A 16,983-nucleotide genomic window follows, 5' to 3' on the forward strand; every position below is an offset into this window, starting at 1 on the left:
CCGATATCAAGGTAAGAATTTGATCCTTCACTCATGAATGCTGAGAAAAATATATAAAGAATCGGCAGAAGCACACTTGACAGTCATCATGGTGCCAAATGCAATATATTGCTGGGCATCTGGGCATCTCTCAGAAGGGCTGAAGGTATAATAACCTCTTACTCCATCTCACTTCAAAGCTGTCCCAGCTAAGCTCAGCTTCTCATCCTATAGCCTCCCGTGTGCTCCGTGTACAGATTGTGAGTTTTCCCCAGTGAGATGTGGGGGAAGAGAAACTGCTCACACAAGCTTTTCATGGAATTTATGAGAAACAAGTAAGGTTGATTACATTTTTTGAACGGGAAACAAAGCAAAAGCGATTGTCTGGCGTGCAGTTTTGATGCCACGTGGATTGGTGGAGCTCTAATATACTGAGATCTGACTGATAGAGAAAGAAAAGCCAGGAAAAATTATATACAAGACAACATTAGAGATATATATACAGTCTGCTAAGTGCCAAACTGGATTATCAGCGTTGAAACAGAGCTTTTTGTCTTTAGCTGTACAATGGGCGCCAATCCATTTGTAAAATTAGAGTCCAAACCACTGCCACTCAAATAGAAACTCCATTCAAATGCCCTGAATATAATCAAACATAAAGTGCTTCCAGCAACAACTTCCCTTTGTTGGAAATGCTGTGCCTTGTTTTTTTTCCATGGTTTGTTTCTGGCTTACTTCATCACAATTGACTGCTCCGCTATGAGAGATACTGAAGAACTACCTAATTAGATAAGACATATTGTAACCCAGTATACTTTCTGTCACATTTGAGTTTGATTTGTCAAAACAGAAGTGACGCTGACCTTGTGAGCCACTGTTTTCAGAAGCAATCTGCTGTTATTTTCCAAGAACTCCTTTTTACCCCTCAAAGAACGGATCGAATAACAAACAAGCTGATTCTATAAAGTATGGCTGGAACAGACCTCGGAAGACAAATGAGGCTTTTGATGGCTAAAATCAAATGTGATATCACGTATTATGTAACCGCGGCTGTTACAGAACATATCTATGTTTACGTATTAAAGGGCCTGCTTTGACACAGCTTCAGCTTCCATTTATGTCACATACAAGTGCAGAACAGAACAAAATAAAAAAGGATGCACTTGAAAAGAGTCTGTGTAACACCATTAGCTCCACAGTAGCCAGAAAAAAAGAAAGAAAAAAAAAAGCAGAGAGTGAAATAGAACACATTTTCGAAATGCTCTACATATCCCTTGATGACCGGGACGATCACAGGTAGGTATACAGTCAGGGTGCTCTAAGCTCCAGTGTCAACAGTGATATTGACAATATCAATTGGATAACCACACAATAAGAAGCTCAGCTAAAATATAATGTTTACATTTCATTCAACAGGTACCCTCGAGTATTAGCTGATGATCTGCGGGCGTACGCAGGAGAAACTCACAAGTACAACACATGTGGCAGTTTGTGAGCTTTCCCCCCTGCTGCACGCCTCGGAACTGGTAACACCACGGAGGATGCCGCTTCCCATCAGCAGTGTGTGTGTGTGTGTGTGTGTGTGTGTGTGTGTGTGTGTGTGTCGCTTAGTCTAAGTTTGTATTGACACAGATCAAACAGACCCTCAAGGCAAAGTAGATATGGACAAGAAGAGGCGCTCATGTCTCGTTTAGAGTCCTCCATGAGGGAAATCAGAGTCTGAAATTAGATGCTAGAAAAGAAATTACAGTCACGTATATACACTGATATTTTTTTTGTGTGTGTCACAGTAAAATAATGACTCAGGGATTTAAAATGAGATCTCAGCTCCTCTTTATCTGTCCAGCTCTGTGGCCCAGATACTTCTGCAGAGAGGGGGAAAAAAAAGCAGAACAGTTGTTCTTTTAAAACGTTCAAGACGTCTGTGTGCACATGGAGAAAGTTTTCTACCGCCCACGCAGGAGATGGGTTTCAGCAAGCCAAGCCTAACACACTGTGTTTGAATGGAAGGTGGGGAGATGGAAGAGTTATTGCTTTAACAACTAAAAACCACATGCACATTAATTGTTGTGCTTCAATCTACAAGAGAGCAGCAGGACATTGGCTCGCACTCATTATCCTGACGTTCGTGCTGAGTCCCCTCAACACTCGCATCTTCAATCTCAGTTTTTCTGAATGACAATCTTCAAAAAGGCAAAAAATGGTCTTTGCCAGTGGAGCTGATTGTCACACAAGGCCTTTTTCTTTATAGTATTCCTGCCCTCTGCTAGCAATTCCAGAAACAGAGTATTAGAATGTTCAAATTCCAAACGTGTGTTGTCTCTGTGTTGGCAAATAACCTCTCTGTGGCACAATTCTGATTAAGGGCTAAAAAACAAGGAGGTGGTTGATGAGTGAAATATAAGGCTTCTTGATCCATTTTTTTGGGGACATTGAGAAGTCAGAACAAGTCCCACGGTGTCTAAAAAGCCAACCAGCCCCGGCATCTCCAGGTGTCCAGAGGAGACAGTAACGTTGTTACTTCCGTGGCTCGGGGGAGCTGATTCTCACAGTTTTACAATCCCAGCTGCTTGTTTGAACCCCGTTCCAAGCGCTCTCCCCGCCTGGTGGTCAGACGTGGGTCTGCATGCGCTTCTGGAGCGGCCGGGTGAGGTCTGAGTTCTGCGAGGAGGACTGGGAATAGTGGGAGGAGGAGGAGGCCGACGCCTTGCTGTCTTTGTCGAACTGCACGTAGCCTTCCGGCTTACTGTAGCTGCTGACGCTGCTGTCACACTGCGTGTCGATAAAAGAGCTGGAGTCGCTGAGCGAGCCGCGCTGGAACTCCCGCTCGCACAGCTCGATGGAGCTGCTGCCCATGCCCAGCACGAAGCGCTGGCTGTAGTCGTAGAGGCGGTTGGGGCCGGCTCCCAGAGTGGAGTAGATGTTGGTGAAGGACATGCCCGTCGGCACCCGCTGCTTGCCCAGGGTACCTGTGTTGGTGGGGTTCCTCACCTCAGCGGACTGAGCCCCGGCCATGGTAGGCGTGTGGTGCTCCTGGAAGGTATTGACGCTGTAGTAGCCATTTGTTGGGTCCTACGGAAAACCCAGGAAAGAAAGATTATTACTATTAGCATTAGAATTGTTATAGATGTTTTGTTTTTTTAAGAGTTTGAGGCTGTACCTAATAGCAAATTAATAAAGGCCAAAGAGTGGGGAAAGAAAACCATCCCCCTTTTTATATGCATTTACGTGTTGTTTTCTCAAAGCGCATCAGGAGCCAAGGTCAAACTGGCAGTAATTACCTTTCCAATTCTGAATAAATGAGAAAACAGGCAGAGGAAGAAAAAAACAGTGGCAAAGCTTAGTTAGCGTGAGGGCTGAGAAAATCCACTCAGCCCCCACGCTAACCTTAAAATCATGTTTCTCGTTAATTAAGCGGGCCTTGATGATTCATAGTTTGGCATCCAACGTGTCACTGCAAAGTTCACGCACACACCGGCTTTAATTGGACCTTAACGAATCGCAGTGTCTATGATTTCATGTTTGCACTGAAATGGCTTCTGAGGCTACAGCTGTGCTGTTTGTCTGCGGAGCTGCAGGCACCGTGCTGTTGCTAAGGGTCCATTTAGGGCGGGAGAGTGTGTGTGCGTGTGTGTTGTCATGTTCTCTTGTACCTATGTGAATGTCAAGCATAGTGTGCATGGTGGCAAATACCAAAGGAAGAATGCTCATAATGGGCAAACGAGAGAGAGAACCTGAGAGGATTCTCGTTTCGCTCGTCATTATCAGACAGCGAGACAGCAAGATTGTTTGTGTCTTCATCTCTTGTTCAGTCCCCACTCTGCTCTCGCCTCATGCCCGCTGTCATTAACTGGGATCAAAAAAATCCAGCTCTTAGATGGAGCAGGTAAGCACGCAAACAGAAGCACACTCCGGGGAGCCAAGGGACAAAAGGACTAATGAATAGGTCAGAATCTGTTCCGGTGGCACTGATTAGGTCCGGTGTGCTGCAGAGTCTGAGCGCACGTCACCTCACACAGGGTCAGAATGGTGATATCATCTCGGTCGAATATAAACTGCAGTGTGAGAATTCATCGACAGTCCTGCAGGCAACAATGCAGGTCATACGTGGAATAAACACCCACTGAGAAGAGCGGCTGTGCTTGATTTAGAAATGCATTTCCATGAAAAGCACCAAGGGTCTTCTTAAGGGATGGTAAACACTTTCACCACATATTGGAATAACTTCAAGTAACAAGTATTTATGTTGCAAACAAACAGGATGTGGAGACAGAATGCAGGGAGGCTGTTTCAATGAAGAGAAGATTTTAGGACAGTATGGATATTGTATTGTGTAGTTTTGTGTATTTCTGATTAAATGTAATCTAACTTCTGGCCACTAATATGCCACTGTGACTATGCAGGAACTGTAATGAATCTAACTTAAGTGAAAAGAGTGTATTCATTTTTTTAAGTGATAAAAAAATATATACTTTTATCTGTGGGATTGACAATATGAGCAAAGCAACAGCAATATTTAGTTTATACCCTAAATAAAAAATAAAAAAACTAGTATTATCCATCATGGTGCAGTGCATTCATCATCATTTTTATTCTATCAGGCATTTATGTGAAATTGCCATCATTTCATATCAATTCTTGAGTTATGGCCGCAAGTGTTTTGACAGGTCACAGTGATCTTTGGTTCTAATAAGATCATCCTTGAGTCCAAGTTTTAAAGACATTCCCTCCAGCCGTTCTTTAGATATTGTGTTCAAAAGAATGAACCAGACAGGCCAACCCAAAAACATAAGGCCTCCAGCAACGGCTGACGCCGGCACAAAAATGGTTGTATATTAGTGTAACAGTTGCGGAAAATGAATAATGGGTATCACTTTATAATAAGTACACACTATTTAGCATTAGTAAAGCATGAATAAACACTGAATTCATTATTTTAAAAGCATTATTCTAACATGTCAACATGTCCGACATGTTAAGTATGTCCTGTGATCTCATCTAAAGTGAGAACTATCTATGCTGTACAAAGCATTTATAAGCAGAGCCTCAAAGCTAACCCAAGTCTCAGTTATCTTCTCAACAGAAAAGGGAAATAGACACAACACAAAGTGATAAAGAACATTAATATGATGGTGATGGGAGGCGATGTCCGTCAGTGGCACGAGTAGTCCATAGTTTGTTTTAATATGTATGTTGCACATACATATTATTGATTGTTGTTAGCTTTGAGGCACTGCTTAAAAATGCTTTGTACAGCATAGATAGTCCTCACTTGAGGAGATCACAGAACATACTTAACTAATATTTAACTAACGAGTAGTAACTACTGAATTAATCATGAATTGCAGCATTTACTAATACTTCACAAATTATCTTATATCATAAAATCCTTAATACTTCATTTACAAATGGGGAATCCATCATTTATAAAGTATGAAAACCGAAACTTATTAATCAAGAATGAAACATTTATAATAAGTTACTAATGAGTGTTCATGTTGGAGCAATGCAATGATGAATTCAGTGTTTATTCATGCTTTACTAATGCTAAATAGTGTGTATTATAAAGTGCTACCGAATAATGTGCTAATTTGCATAGAACCTTGTGCAGTAGTAATCTATAGTCATGTAAATTGTACAGGTTGCTCTATACAAGTAAAGTGATGCTCACAGAGAAGAGAATGTGTCCTTCACATGAGTTAAAAGGGGCTTTAAACAGGAGCCTGTACAATCTGCCAAATCGCATGCGGATCATTTATTGGCACAAGTGGCAAAGTGCTTTCATGTGCAATGGGAGAACTGATCCATTCACTGCCATGTAAATGGGCAGACAGCTATACATAGCAGTACAGTCCTTTCTATTGTAGCCTATTCATTGGATCCTGGCGTCACTGAATAAGACCCTTTTGGTTGGATCTGACCACCATTTTAGTCTTTTTTTTTTTCAAATCAGCACGCGGACTCCAAAACGTCTATTGATATCAAAGGTTGTAAACACAGAGCGGGATGCCACTGATCAAACAGTTGATGGAGTGCTCATATATCAAGCTTCTGAATATAGCAGTGTCTTTTGTTATCTTCCACCACAGGGGTCAAAACTGGGCTCTGACTCAAAACTTTGTGGACTGACGTATTCTCACATGCTGATGGCCCTTGTGTTAGTGCCAGCTGCATACTGTAGCTGGTTGTTAAGACTGCACCATTGTGATTAAAACAGGCACCCAAAGGGTTGATAGAGACGCAGTGTAATTCAGATAGCATGGTGAGCCTCTCGTTGCATTTCTTCAGGTTAGAAAATAATCACTTTACACTCAATTATTTGTTTTTGTTTTGTCTCCTGAGGTTCAACTTTCAGTAATCCTGTCAAGACTTCACAAAACACACCTGTAGCACCTACGGTAATTCTCCACTGAAATTACAGACCAGAAATAGTTGTGTGGATCATTATTAAAGTTGAAGCGAACTATATTTTCTTGGGTAAGATTTAGACGCTGTGCTTAATAGACTGGAGGAGTTCAGAAGTTTATCTGCTGGTCTAAGTGTTTGGATTTGACAGATTGCACATTAATGGGAACAGAATGTGTTGGAGAAGATAAGCATATTCCAAATTGAGTGTGTAATAATAGTACATCACTAAAAAAGGGTGAGAAATCCTGCTGAGATAATATCAATACCCGAATAAATACCCAACACTTCTCCAAGTCCTTTAAAACGTTCCAATCTCATCCGCACGGTGTAAAGTTGGCCACTAATAGCTTAAGGGCCTCGGATTTCTTGAATCACCTTTGATGAGAGACAAAGGACTTATTTTGCCTGTGGATTTATCCTTGGAAAATCACACCTAGCAAGAGAGGGATTAATGCTTTTCTGCTATTTTGGTCCCAGAGTTGAGAAAGACCAAAAGGCTTTCTCTTCTCTCTCTCACCACCTTTTACTCCTCGATGCTGTCGTGGCTCACGAGTCTCACCTTAATGTGCTGATACTCCTTCTCTTCCTCTTGTAGCACCTCCAGTTGCTTCAGTACCGACTCCTGCTGGAACTCTCCTCGTTCGACCTGCAGAGAAATGGAGAAAGGTATAAACAAAGAGTCTGCGTAGTTTCCGAAACTCCTCCCTCTCAGAGTGAAAAGACATTGGGTACATCCCAAGTCTCTAAATTGCATCCCTGTTTCCCTCACTTGCGTCTTAGTCCCTCCCACCAGGGATACATGGAGAGACGCAAGGAAACCAAGCGAGGAGCGAAGACGCGAGAAAATATGTTTTAAGAGACATGAGACGTCCTTTCCTCTGAAGCGTCACGTCGATTTCTGATGACTGCGGCCGACTGACAGCTGATCACAGCTGGTCAGCTGTCAGTCGCTGTAACAGCTGACAGAGTTTGGTCTGGAGAGTTTTTAGTGAACATTCCAATAAAAATGCACTTAAAATATTGATAACAATCATCGTATGTTTTCAGTTGATTTAATGGTGTTAAACTACTACTTATATTAATAAAGACACAGTTATCAGTGTCAGAGTGGAGATGTTTTCTCTGTCGTCTGTTACCGTTTAATAAACTGCATTGAGTATTTTTATACTGTGATGTGTCCTGCTTATACGCGCAGGATCCATTTCTACCGGCGGAATGCGTCTTATTTATTTATTTATTATTTACGTCGGTATGAAATTCTGATTGAGACATCATTATAAAATAACCCACAATAAAAATAAAGTTTCTCTTCATTACATGATGTAAAAAGTGTTTCCTCTCTCCAGCTCTCTCTGATTTTAATCACATGCATAATAAAAGTTATTGAGGGAAACAACAGATCAAATCTTTGAAGACAGTTGTGTGTGGTCCTTTTGTTGTTCAGACCTACAATGAACATATTTTAACCAGATGGTGAATAAGAAAACAGATATAATATATAACTTGAGTTTAATCTGTGATCATCTCTGGTATGAAACTCCAGCGATCAGTCCGCTCAGCTGCAGCGTCCAATCACATAACAGATGAACAGCGAGGGGGCGTGTCCAGCGTTAAAACACTTCCTGGAAGCTTGCTCTCGGGGCTCCTCGATCATGACTCCTCCGATTTCCCTCCTCGCTCCTCAGAGCAGAATAAGAGCTTTGGGACGGCCGTCAAGATGGCGGCGCAGAACCACTTCCGGTTCAAGCGAGGATCGAGGAAACGACAATTGAGAGACTTGGGATGTACCCTTTGTGAGATGGAAGGATTTCACTTTCATCACTAATTCTTTTTTTTTAAATATCAGTCGACGTCTTTCACCTTCACTCAGGGCTGGCAGAGAGCATTACTAATGCATACGTGAATATCTTTTATTTATCTGAACAGAATGCAGATTTGTAAGGTAGCTGAGCTCATTTCCCCAGCACCAACGTGAAGTAGCGACTGTATTAAGTATCTTTGAAAGAAAATGTAAAACCTTGCACTGCAAATAGCCCAGCCCTGGAGCAAGCTGCACGATAACCAAAAACACTGGTACAGTTCCAAAGAGGAAACAGTTCTTTGTGTGTCTTGAAGGCATGTAGACACAGAAGTACACCCACTGTAGGATTACCTATAATGCATCAGCATCTGCACGGTTACAATGTATTGGGGTCTGTTCTGCTCATAGGACATGTGGCATCGCGCTGATAATAAATATAGTCCATTTGCCTCGACAACATCACACAAACAATCTTAATGCATTTCTGTTCTTCCATTAGTCAAATAAATGAACATAATCAACATCATTATTTATTCCACAGGAAATAGCAATGACAATAGTAATGTGCATCATTATGTTAATGTTAGCTTAAGGACAAATATATATATATACACACACACAGGAATGAGAAATGGAAAGTAGTATATTGTGACACTCACACTCACCATCAGTTGTTTCATGGAGGTGTGTTCTTCGTTTTCCCGTGCTGCATTGTGGTCTTTGTGCACAATCTCCACTCGGATGTCATTTTTCGCCGACACGACTCCTTTCAGATCTGGCAGAAACAGATGACGCACATATCTCAATAAGCTGGACAAACACCAATCTGTATTTGTTGACATTATAATTTCCCCTCAGTGCAGTTTGCGGTATTGCAGAATTTAGCAAAGATCCCTGGGTTTGGTTTGTGAGAGCTCCCCCGTTTCCCCGAAAACAATACACAGCATTATTAATCATTTGTTTCCTGCCAACACAAGATTATCTTTTCCTGCATACATATGCAATCTCACACAGCCTTTCACGGCGGCTCATTCTGTTTGGGACAATGTGGATGATACTGTCATATAACAAGGTCTTACTTTCTGTCTTAATTTTGCTTGCAAGTTCTCTCTGGTGAGCACAGATGGAGACGGGCAGTGAGGGCATAACCAGGTGCGCTTCCTCTGTAGTATACAGACAATAGACATGCTGAAGGGACCAGGAGCACAAATTGGTTCTTTGGATAGAGACAGTGGCTGACTGTCTCTAACCTGAGTCACTTGGTACATGGGTGGGTGGCAGTGAACATAGCGCAGGATGTAAATAGCCTCAAAAGCGAATGCAGCCAGACTGAGATTGCATGAAATGAGCCCTTAAAACAATAGGGCTATCTCTGTACCACAAAAAGATGTCCATCTCATCAAGTGATTTACTTATATTCAGCGTGACACTATGTTCCAGCTATTTATGTGTTGTCAGAATTACTTGAAGCAGATTTATGAAAACAATATCTACATTTGACGAGATGAACATTTTTTTCTAGTGTGATCCAGTACTTTGGTATTCATGCTTCAGTGGATGTAACAGGGGAAGAGGATACGTACTTCTCTGGGAGCGGGTGCAACAGAATGCTCCAATGGTGCCCATGAGGACAATGAGGGCCACGAAAGCTCCCACCGCAATGCCAATGATCACCGCCACTGGGAGAGATTCTGCAGAGAGAAAAGTCCTTCCATGATAAGATACGACAAACATCTCAAATGTACATTGAATTCAATATCGGGTTATAATGCACAGCGGAGGCACACGCATGCCCTGTTCTGCTTTCCTGTCTCTGCAACAAACATGAACTAAAAAGAAGATACGCTATATTGCATCTCTCTCACTGACTTTGACATTATCCCTGAGGCACAAGGCTATATGAAATAAAAATACACAGAAACAGAGCGACACACGAAACAAGTTCTGCACCGCAATCCAAAAGGAAAACGTGTTACCAAACCTTCTGTTATCAGTGTGGGTAAACAATTCCCTCCAATTGTCTCATTATCCCACTGTCTAATAACTTTTAATTTACACTCATTTAGGCTAATAGAAGCCTTTCACCAAGGGCTTTTATTTTCATTGATTAGAGTACACGACTGTGTGCATTAGTTGAAGCATAATCATGTGTGTGTGTGTTTCTAGGAGGATGTTGTAGTGCATTTGCGACTGGGAAGAGACCTGCATCTATATGCGGCTCCAACATTAAAGGTTCTCATTAAAGCACACTTTAATGGCCCGAGTTACAAGCCCACGTTTATGACCTTCTAGCATTTTAAACAAATGCAAAACAACCAAGTGCTCTTCCTACACCATTAAAGACTGTTTAATGTCTTCATTGATCAATGTCACTTTCACATAAGCGGCTTATAATTTATCATTTGCGATAAGTGGATAGAAAACACGGCCTCCCCGACGGTAGAGGGGAAAAGGTCAACAGATAGAAAGTATTCATTTTTCAAGCGATAGAAAACGAGACTGGCTCTCTTCGACGTGAAGAAAGCAGGAGGCACCGTGTGCTTTATATTCAGAGTGCAGGGTATGCTTAGGGTCACCAGTTCAAATTACCTGGGAGTTGCACTTTGTGTTAACCCAGGAAACTAATTTGTCAGGACTTTATCCATGTCATCATCACATTTACTGTACATCAAATGTTTCAGAGTTTTGTATCATCATCTTACAGTTCCAAGTTGGCGGAATGTCAATTTCAAACAACTTTTATTCTGATGGAATTTGAAAAAAAAGGTGTACATACCTGCTGCATCAAAGTAAAAAACAAACAAACATGTAATTTATCAAAATCTGTGTCCATAGATTATCCCCCAAAAAATGTAAACATCTACTGGATATTTGTTGTTTTAATGTGTCATTGTGCATCCACATTATTCATAATTGTTCATTGCGTAACTCCCGCCTCATGCGTACTTGAACACAAAAGCACATTCACACACAAACGCACCAACCTAATCACACACGCTCGATAGGTGCAGTCACAACCACGGTGATGCACACACAACGTTACAGCTCTGTGACCATCTATCGCTATCTAGAAAACCACAGTCATGTGATTTGAAGAAGAGTAAGGTGGAACCTGTCGAACCTTGGCTCCCACCTTGTTCCTTAAGGCGTATGATCTCGGTGTCCGAGCCAAAGCTGTTCCACGCGGTGCAGTTGTAGATGGTCTGGAAGTCCGCCGGGACAATGTTACTCATGGTCAGGGTGGAGATGACTCCTTCCTCTGTGGTGACGGTCTCCACGGTGTAGCGGCCGGACGTTCCAGACTCCAACACGGTTTCCTTCCATGACCAGGCCTGAGAAGAGGCGAGAGGTGGTACATATTGTGTGCGTTAGTGGCGCCGTAGAGCAACGTTTTGTTGCATGTGGCCCCGTATTGTTGGTATCTCTGATGCATGTACACTAGTGACTTTCCTCTAGTGCCACCATGAGGTTGACATATCTGGTTTTGAGGGGAAATATCTCCACAACTATTGGATAAAATGCGGTCCAGACATATATGCATTTGAATCACCCTGTAACATTATTTCATCCAGCGCCACTAGCAGGTGAAACTCTTAATTTGTTCAGAATACTATCATTTTAATGTGTTCCTCCTTGTTAGCATCAGGTGTTAGCATTTAGCTCAAAGCAATACTGTAGCTTCACAGAGCTGTTAGCATGGCTGCAGACTTTTGTCATGAGGTGATACAACTGCATTCATAGGCATTTATGATAAACTTGAAGAGTTTTGGTGATGATTTATTGTATTTATTGAGTATTTCCCATACTTAATATTTGTATGTTTACTATGTAACGTGCTTGCTGCTGCCACAAACAAATCCCCCTTGGGGATGAATAAAGTATCTATCTATCAATCTATTGGATATGAACACAATGTTGACAATGAAATATCCTTTTCGTTATGTTCTTCACATGATTTTTTTTGCCAGCGACGGAACAAGGGACCTGTAGTGGTGATAAAGTCGACCAAGCCAACACACGCATGTGGTTTTTAGTGTTCAGTTCAGTGAATCCTTCTTTCAGTAAATGCGTGGGTTCTTTGGAAGGTGTTAATTGGAAGGTGCTAACCTGCAATCATTATACGAGTTCACCAATATGTTCTTGGATTATTCCTGAACCATGTCAGGCAGCTTTGTGTTGCTAACAGTACAGATCTCCATGGAAACACACAATGGCCATGAGTAGATGAACTTAGCGCTCCTCAATAATAAAGGGATAATTTTATTATGCTTTATGCTGGGATAAGTTGGTAGTGGTCAATGCACGGGCATTAGCTCATTTTATTAAGTATTAATCAGTGGGAATACACACATGATAATCAGACTGCATTTGTTTTGGGTGACTATAGTGAGAATTACACAACTTGATTTTTGCTGATTTTTATCTGGCAAATGAGGAAATTCACAATACTGGATAAACAGCGAGACAAACAAATTGGTACTCAGAGGATAAAGAACACATTCGACTTCAAGCTGGGAGTAATGGGCAGGCAGCTTAATATAATTGAGAAATACAATGTAACTCATGTGGCCTCAGTTCAAGTTACAATGCTGTTAATTGACTTGTGGTTAAGAAGACTGTAAAGCCCTCTGCGGCACATTTGGAATGTTTGGGCACATAAATTAAATTGACTTGACATAAGTACAGTAGTAAGCTTTCACATTTGTTAAAAGCAAAAGAAAGAAGACTGTAAATAAATAGTTTGGCAATCACATTTAGGACCCACCAACCAGCCTCTGCAGGCACCCTTTCTCCAATAAACCTAATATTAATTATGTGGCTAGTTAATGTTGGACATTAATATAATAAAAGCACACATTGGATGACAAAGTATACCAATTAACCACATTCATATGCAAACATGCACACACACACACACACACACACACACACACACACACACACACACACACACACACACACAAATTAATAATAAGCCCAACGTGAGCTCAGAGACTAGGCTGTTTATATAAGGGCCATAAATCTTTATGGGATCAGTGCTAACAGAGCATAACTGTGCATCAAATGAGAAAATGGGAGTTCAAACTGTATTATAATGGCCACCTTTTAATATGAACACAAATTATGGAGCTAATACTGTAAAATTCGTCAACTTATCTCGACTTGTGTAGTTAACAGATCAATAGTGCAGTCAGGCATTATATCAATAACTCAGTCAGGCATTGTATTCCAGGCACAGATATGAACGAGTGGGCATTATTCTCTCATATAATTTGCATTGTTCAGGCAGCATAGATCCATACAATATCATGACTATAGTTGCACACATGTCCTTGCAATAAAACCTGCCAAAGTTGAGACAAGTATGAGATCAGAACGAAATAAATAGTCCAGTGTACTTACGATGCGGTCTGGAGGAGGTGTACTTCGGATGAAACATTTGATTTGCCCTTTTTCTCCATGTAAAGCCTGCTGAGTCTGTGTACTGGAGATAGTAGGGGGGCCTGACAAAAGAAACAAGGATAAAAGAAAAAAGTAAAAACACGAGTTACAACTCACAGAAATTGAAACATAAATAATTTAATTCACTTTCAGGTCATACGACAATTCTGCTGTTTTTGTGGTACATTATATCCTAATTGCTCTCCTGGTCCAAAGCACAAACACCTGAAGTGTTCTGTAATTTGGGGGGAAATTGTATTGCAGTGCAATATAAACATGTCTCATCGCTCAGTACAATCTACCCAAGGACACACCAGGCCTGAATGAAGGGCATGAGTGGGGGCCCAGACCTCATTCTGGATCAAGAAATTGTTGATTTATGACAGGCTTGATTTCTCCCATGGAGATAAACGTCACTGGAGAGTGCCACAGCGGTTCTATGGAGCGTAATCAGCACTACACAGATGGGAAGAGAGAAAATGCCATTGTGGGGCGATAACACAATTGTCGCAGTGTATCACCTGATTCAATTTGCTTGCAGCAGATTTAACCCTTGAACCAATAGGTTGGCATAAAAAAAAACCCTCAAAATTAAAGCTGGGATAGCATTCTACGCAATCCAATTAAAAGATAACATCCATAAAGGCACTGTATGAGAAAATAAATATGGTATGTTTTATTTCATATTGTACTTTTTACTCTTTACATAGGTGGTTCTTAGTTATTCCCTGTAAACACAACTCTTGGGTAAGGTGCTGGGTAAGATTGAGGTTTCTCCCGTAATAGGTTTGATTAAATGGAGGGACTTTATTGGAATCAACATTATTTAAACGGGGTTAGTTCAGTCAGCATGAGCTGCAGCGATGGACTTTGAGCCAGCATCTGTTAAACCTTGATCAGGCTACACGATCTTGCCTGACAAGGGCAGCTCAGCTTAAACGACTGGTCTGCTTACCATCTGGTCCGGAGGCTGATCACACCAGGTGACAGCTCTAATATGAAGACAAGATGTCACACATGACCCAATTCTGTCTTTCAAGTGTATTTTCCTTTTGGTCCTTAAGCGCTGACTGGAAGTGAAATTCCAGAAACGCAGTGGACAGAGGCAATGTATTACATTGATGTTAGACCTATGTTACATTAGATGCAATACCAGGTCAAGAATACTGTAAAGGAATTGTGAAATGTGATCCAAGCGTATTATATTTTATATACCCTAATTTTACATCTGTTTACCAAGATTGGTATTAAGACAGCTGAAGTATGCAAGTAGTATTTGCTTAACTCTTTTGTTCAATGTTTTTACATTTTTCTGATTTTGATACATGAACACTATTTTGTGTTTATTTACCTTATGATGTTGTATGTTACTGTACATGTTATGATATCACCCTCTAGATCCCCCTCGGGTCAACACTGGTAGCTCTGTTAGCACTGTCGCTGTTAGCGCCGTCAGCTGTGAACCACCGGCTCAGCTGTCACTGTTGAGTGGCAAAAGAAATGCTATAATTCTTGAGTTGCTCTCAATTGAAAGTTATTGGTACTGTTTTTATGGAGTCTAGTAGCTCTGAAGAGAGCATAGATTAATTTAATTTTCAATTCCACAACAGAAAGGGCTGTCTGACAGCAGGATAAAGCAGGGAAAATATTGTTGATATAGCGTATGCTTAAACCCATATTTACTTTTTAAATTGAGCACCCGTCCACAGCAGTACATTGTTTTGCAATCAACTGTCGGTAATACTTTGACTATAGATAAGTACCTATATACAATCCCACTTCCAAAACACCCAAACCATCCATTTAAGCACGTCTGTTGCAATGGTTAAGGTTATAAATGTGGGTTTGAGTGGGTGGCAAGTGAGGCAGCTTCTTGATTATTGAGCCAACTTCAAATTCCCGCTCTCTGCCATCTCTCTGACGCTACATAATTGCAGTTTATTACCTGTCTCTTATTAAAATGAATTAGCATTTTAATTAGACTTTGCCAGATGGCGTCTTGGTATGCTGCTGGAGGGTGCTGGAAGCTACTGCTGCAGAATCAATGCTGTATATACATTTAAGAAATAAATATTAAAAGCCGTTCACCTTCTTTCACTGGTTTGTCAACGTGGAGTGACAGTGTTTGTACACACGCACGTGCTAGAGTGCATGGAAGGACATTTTTGTGTGCATGTGTTAAGGGGATAGTGTGGGTGTTTTGAAATGGGTTCGTATGAGGTGACTATTCATCGTGCACGACCTAGTTGATGGCGGTCTGCACGCCTCCAGAAACGGGCAGTACAGACACTAGAGCAAAGCAATATACAGCTGTGGGCTGGGGCAGCAGTACAACTTATTTTAGCCTCCTAAAAGAATGGCCCAATTAAAAAATATATAATATCTGTGTACACTATTGCTATATTTAGAATATTTTCACTGCTATTATATATTGCTGTCAGCTCTTTCCAACAATGAACTGATCTGAAAGTGAAACTTATTATCTCGCTCTCTTCAAAGCCAAAAGTCTCCGTTGACAAAAACAGCATAGATAGGTGTCCCTTTTCACATATGGCTGCACAGCTATTCACCCCACTAACACCATGGTCAAATTTGCAGACGACACTGCTGTAGTAGGACTGAAAACCAACAACAACGAGCCTACAGAGAGGAGATCCAACATCTGACACAATGGTGTTCACATAACAACATGGAGTTAAACACAACAAAAACAAAAGAAATGATAATAGACTTCAGGAGAGCTAGGCGGGTGGAGCACGCTGCCCTCTGTGTACGTGGAGAGGGTGGACTGCTTCACATACCTCGGAGTCCACATTTCATCAGACCTCACCTGCTCCAAAAACATCTCCCATCAGGTGGGGAAGGCCCAGCAGAGGCTTTACTTCCTCAGGAAGCTGAAGCAGGCTCACCTTCCTCAACACCTGCTGATAAACTTCTACCGGGCGACCATTGAGAGCCTCCTGACCTACTGCTGCACTGTGTGGTTTGCTAGCTGCACAGTGGAGGACAGGAGGGATCTGCAGCGGTTGGTGAGGATGGCAGAAAGAGTGATTGGGACCACATTACACCCCCCCCCCCCCCCCCCCCCCCCCCCCTCAGTGACCTATACGCTGGCCGGCTCTGTAAACAAGCCAGCTGTATCTCCAGGGACCCCACCCACCCTGGACATGCACTGTTTGCTCCACTTCCATCTGGAAGGAGATACAGGACAATTAAAACACACACAAACAGACTAAAAAACAGCTTTTATCCACAGGCTGTCAAATGTATAGAACCACCCCCCCCCAAAAAAAACCTGAGGGCACTAGCACTGACTACTGAACAATATTCAATGGCATGTGCACTTTATGATG

The 16,983-nt window shown here is 41.6% G+C and overlaps 1 protein-coding gene across 4 annotated transcripts in view; it reads right to left on the reverse strand.

Moving 5' to 3' along the window:
• Positions 1–2,589: 2,589 nt before the first annotated feature.
• The window catches only part of kirrel3b (kirre like nephrin family adhesion molecule 3b), a gene marked incomplete at both ends in the record, with an annotated part of 153,735 nt that continues 139,341 nt past the window's right edge, over positions 2,590–16,983 (reverse strand). The window contains 7 exons of one of the 4 annotated variants that reach the window (XM_079225271.1): positions 2,590–3,051; positions 6,947–7,033; positions 8,848–8,963; positions 9,268–9,351; positions 9,772–9,879; positions 11,310–11,520; positions 13,592–13,692. In XM_079225271.1, coding sequence (XP_079081397.1) covers positions 2,590–3,051; positions 6,947–7,033; positions 8,848–8,963; positions 9,268–9,351; positions 9,772–9,879; positions 11,310–11,520; positions 13,592–13,692 — 1,169 coding nt within the window. The remainder of the gene's footprint in view (positions 3,052–6,946; positions 7,034–8,847; positions 8,964–9,267; positions 9,352–9,771; positions 9,880–11,309; positions 11,521–13,591; positions 13,693–16,983) is intronic. The other 3 variants (XM_079225273.1, XM_079225272.1, XM_079225274.1) reach the window with 3 other exon arrangements.

Source organism: Taurulus bubalis, assembly GCF_910589615.1.
Source record: "Taurulus bubalis genome assembly, chromosome: 10".
In the NCBI taxonomy this organism is placed as follows: Eukaryota; Metazoa; Chordata; class Actinopteri; order Perciformes; family Cottidae; genus Taurulus; species Taurulus bubalis.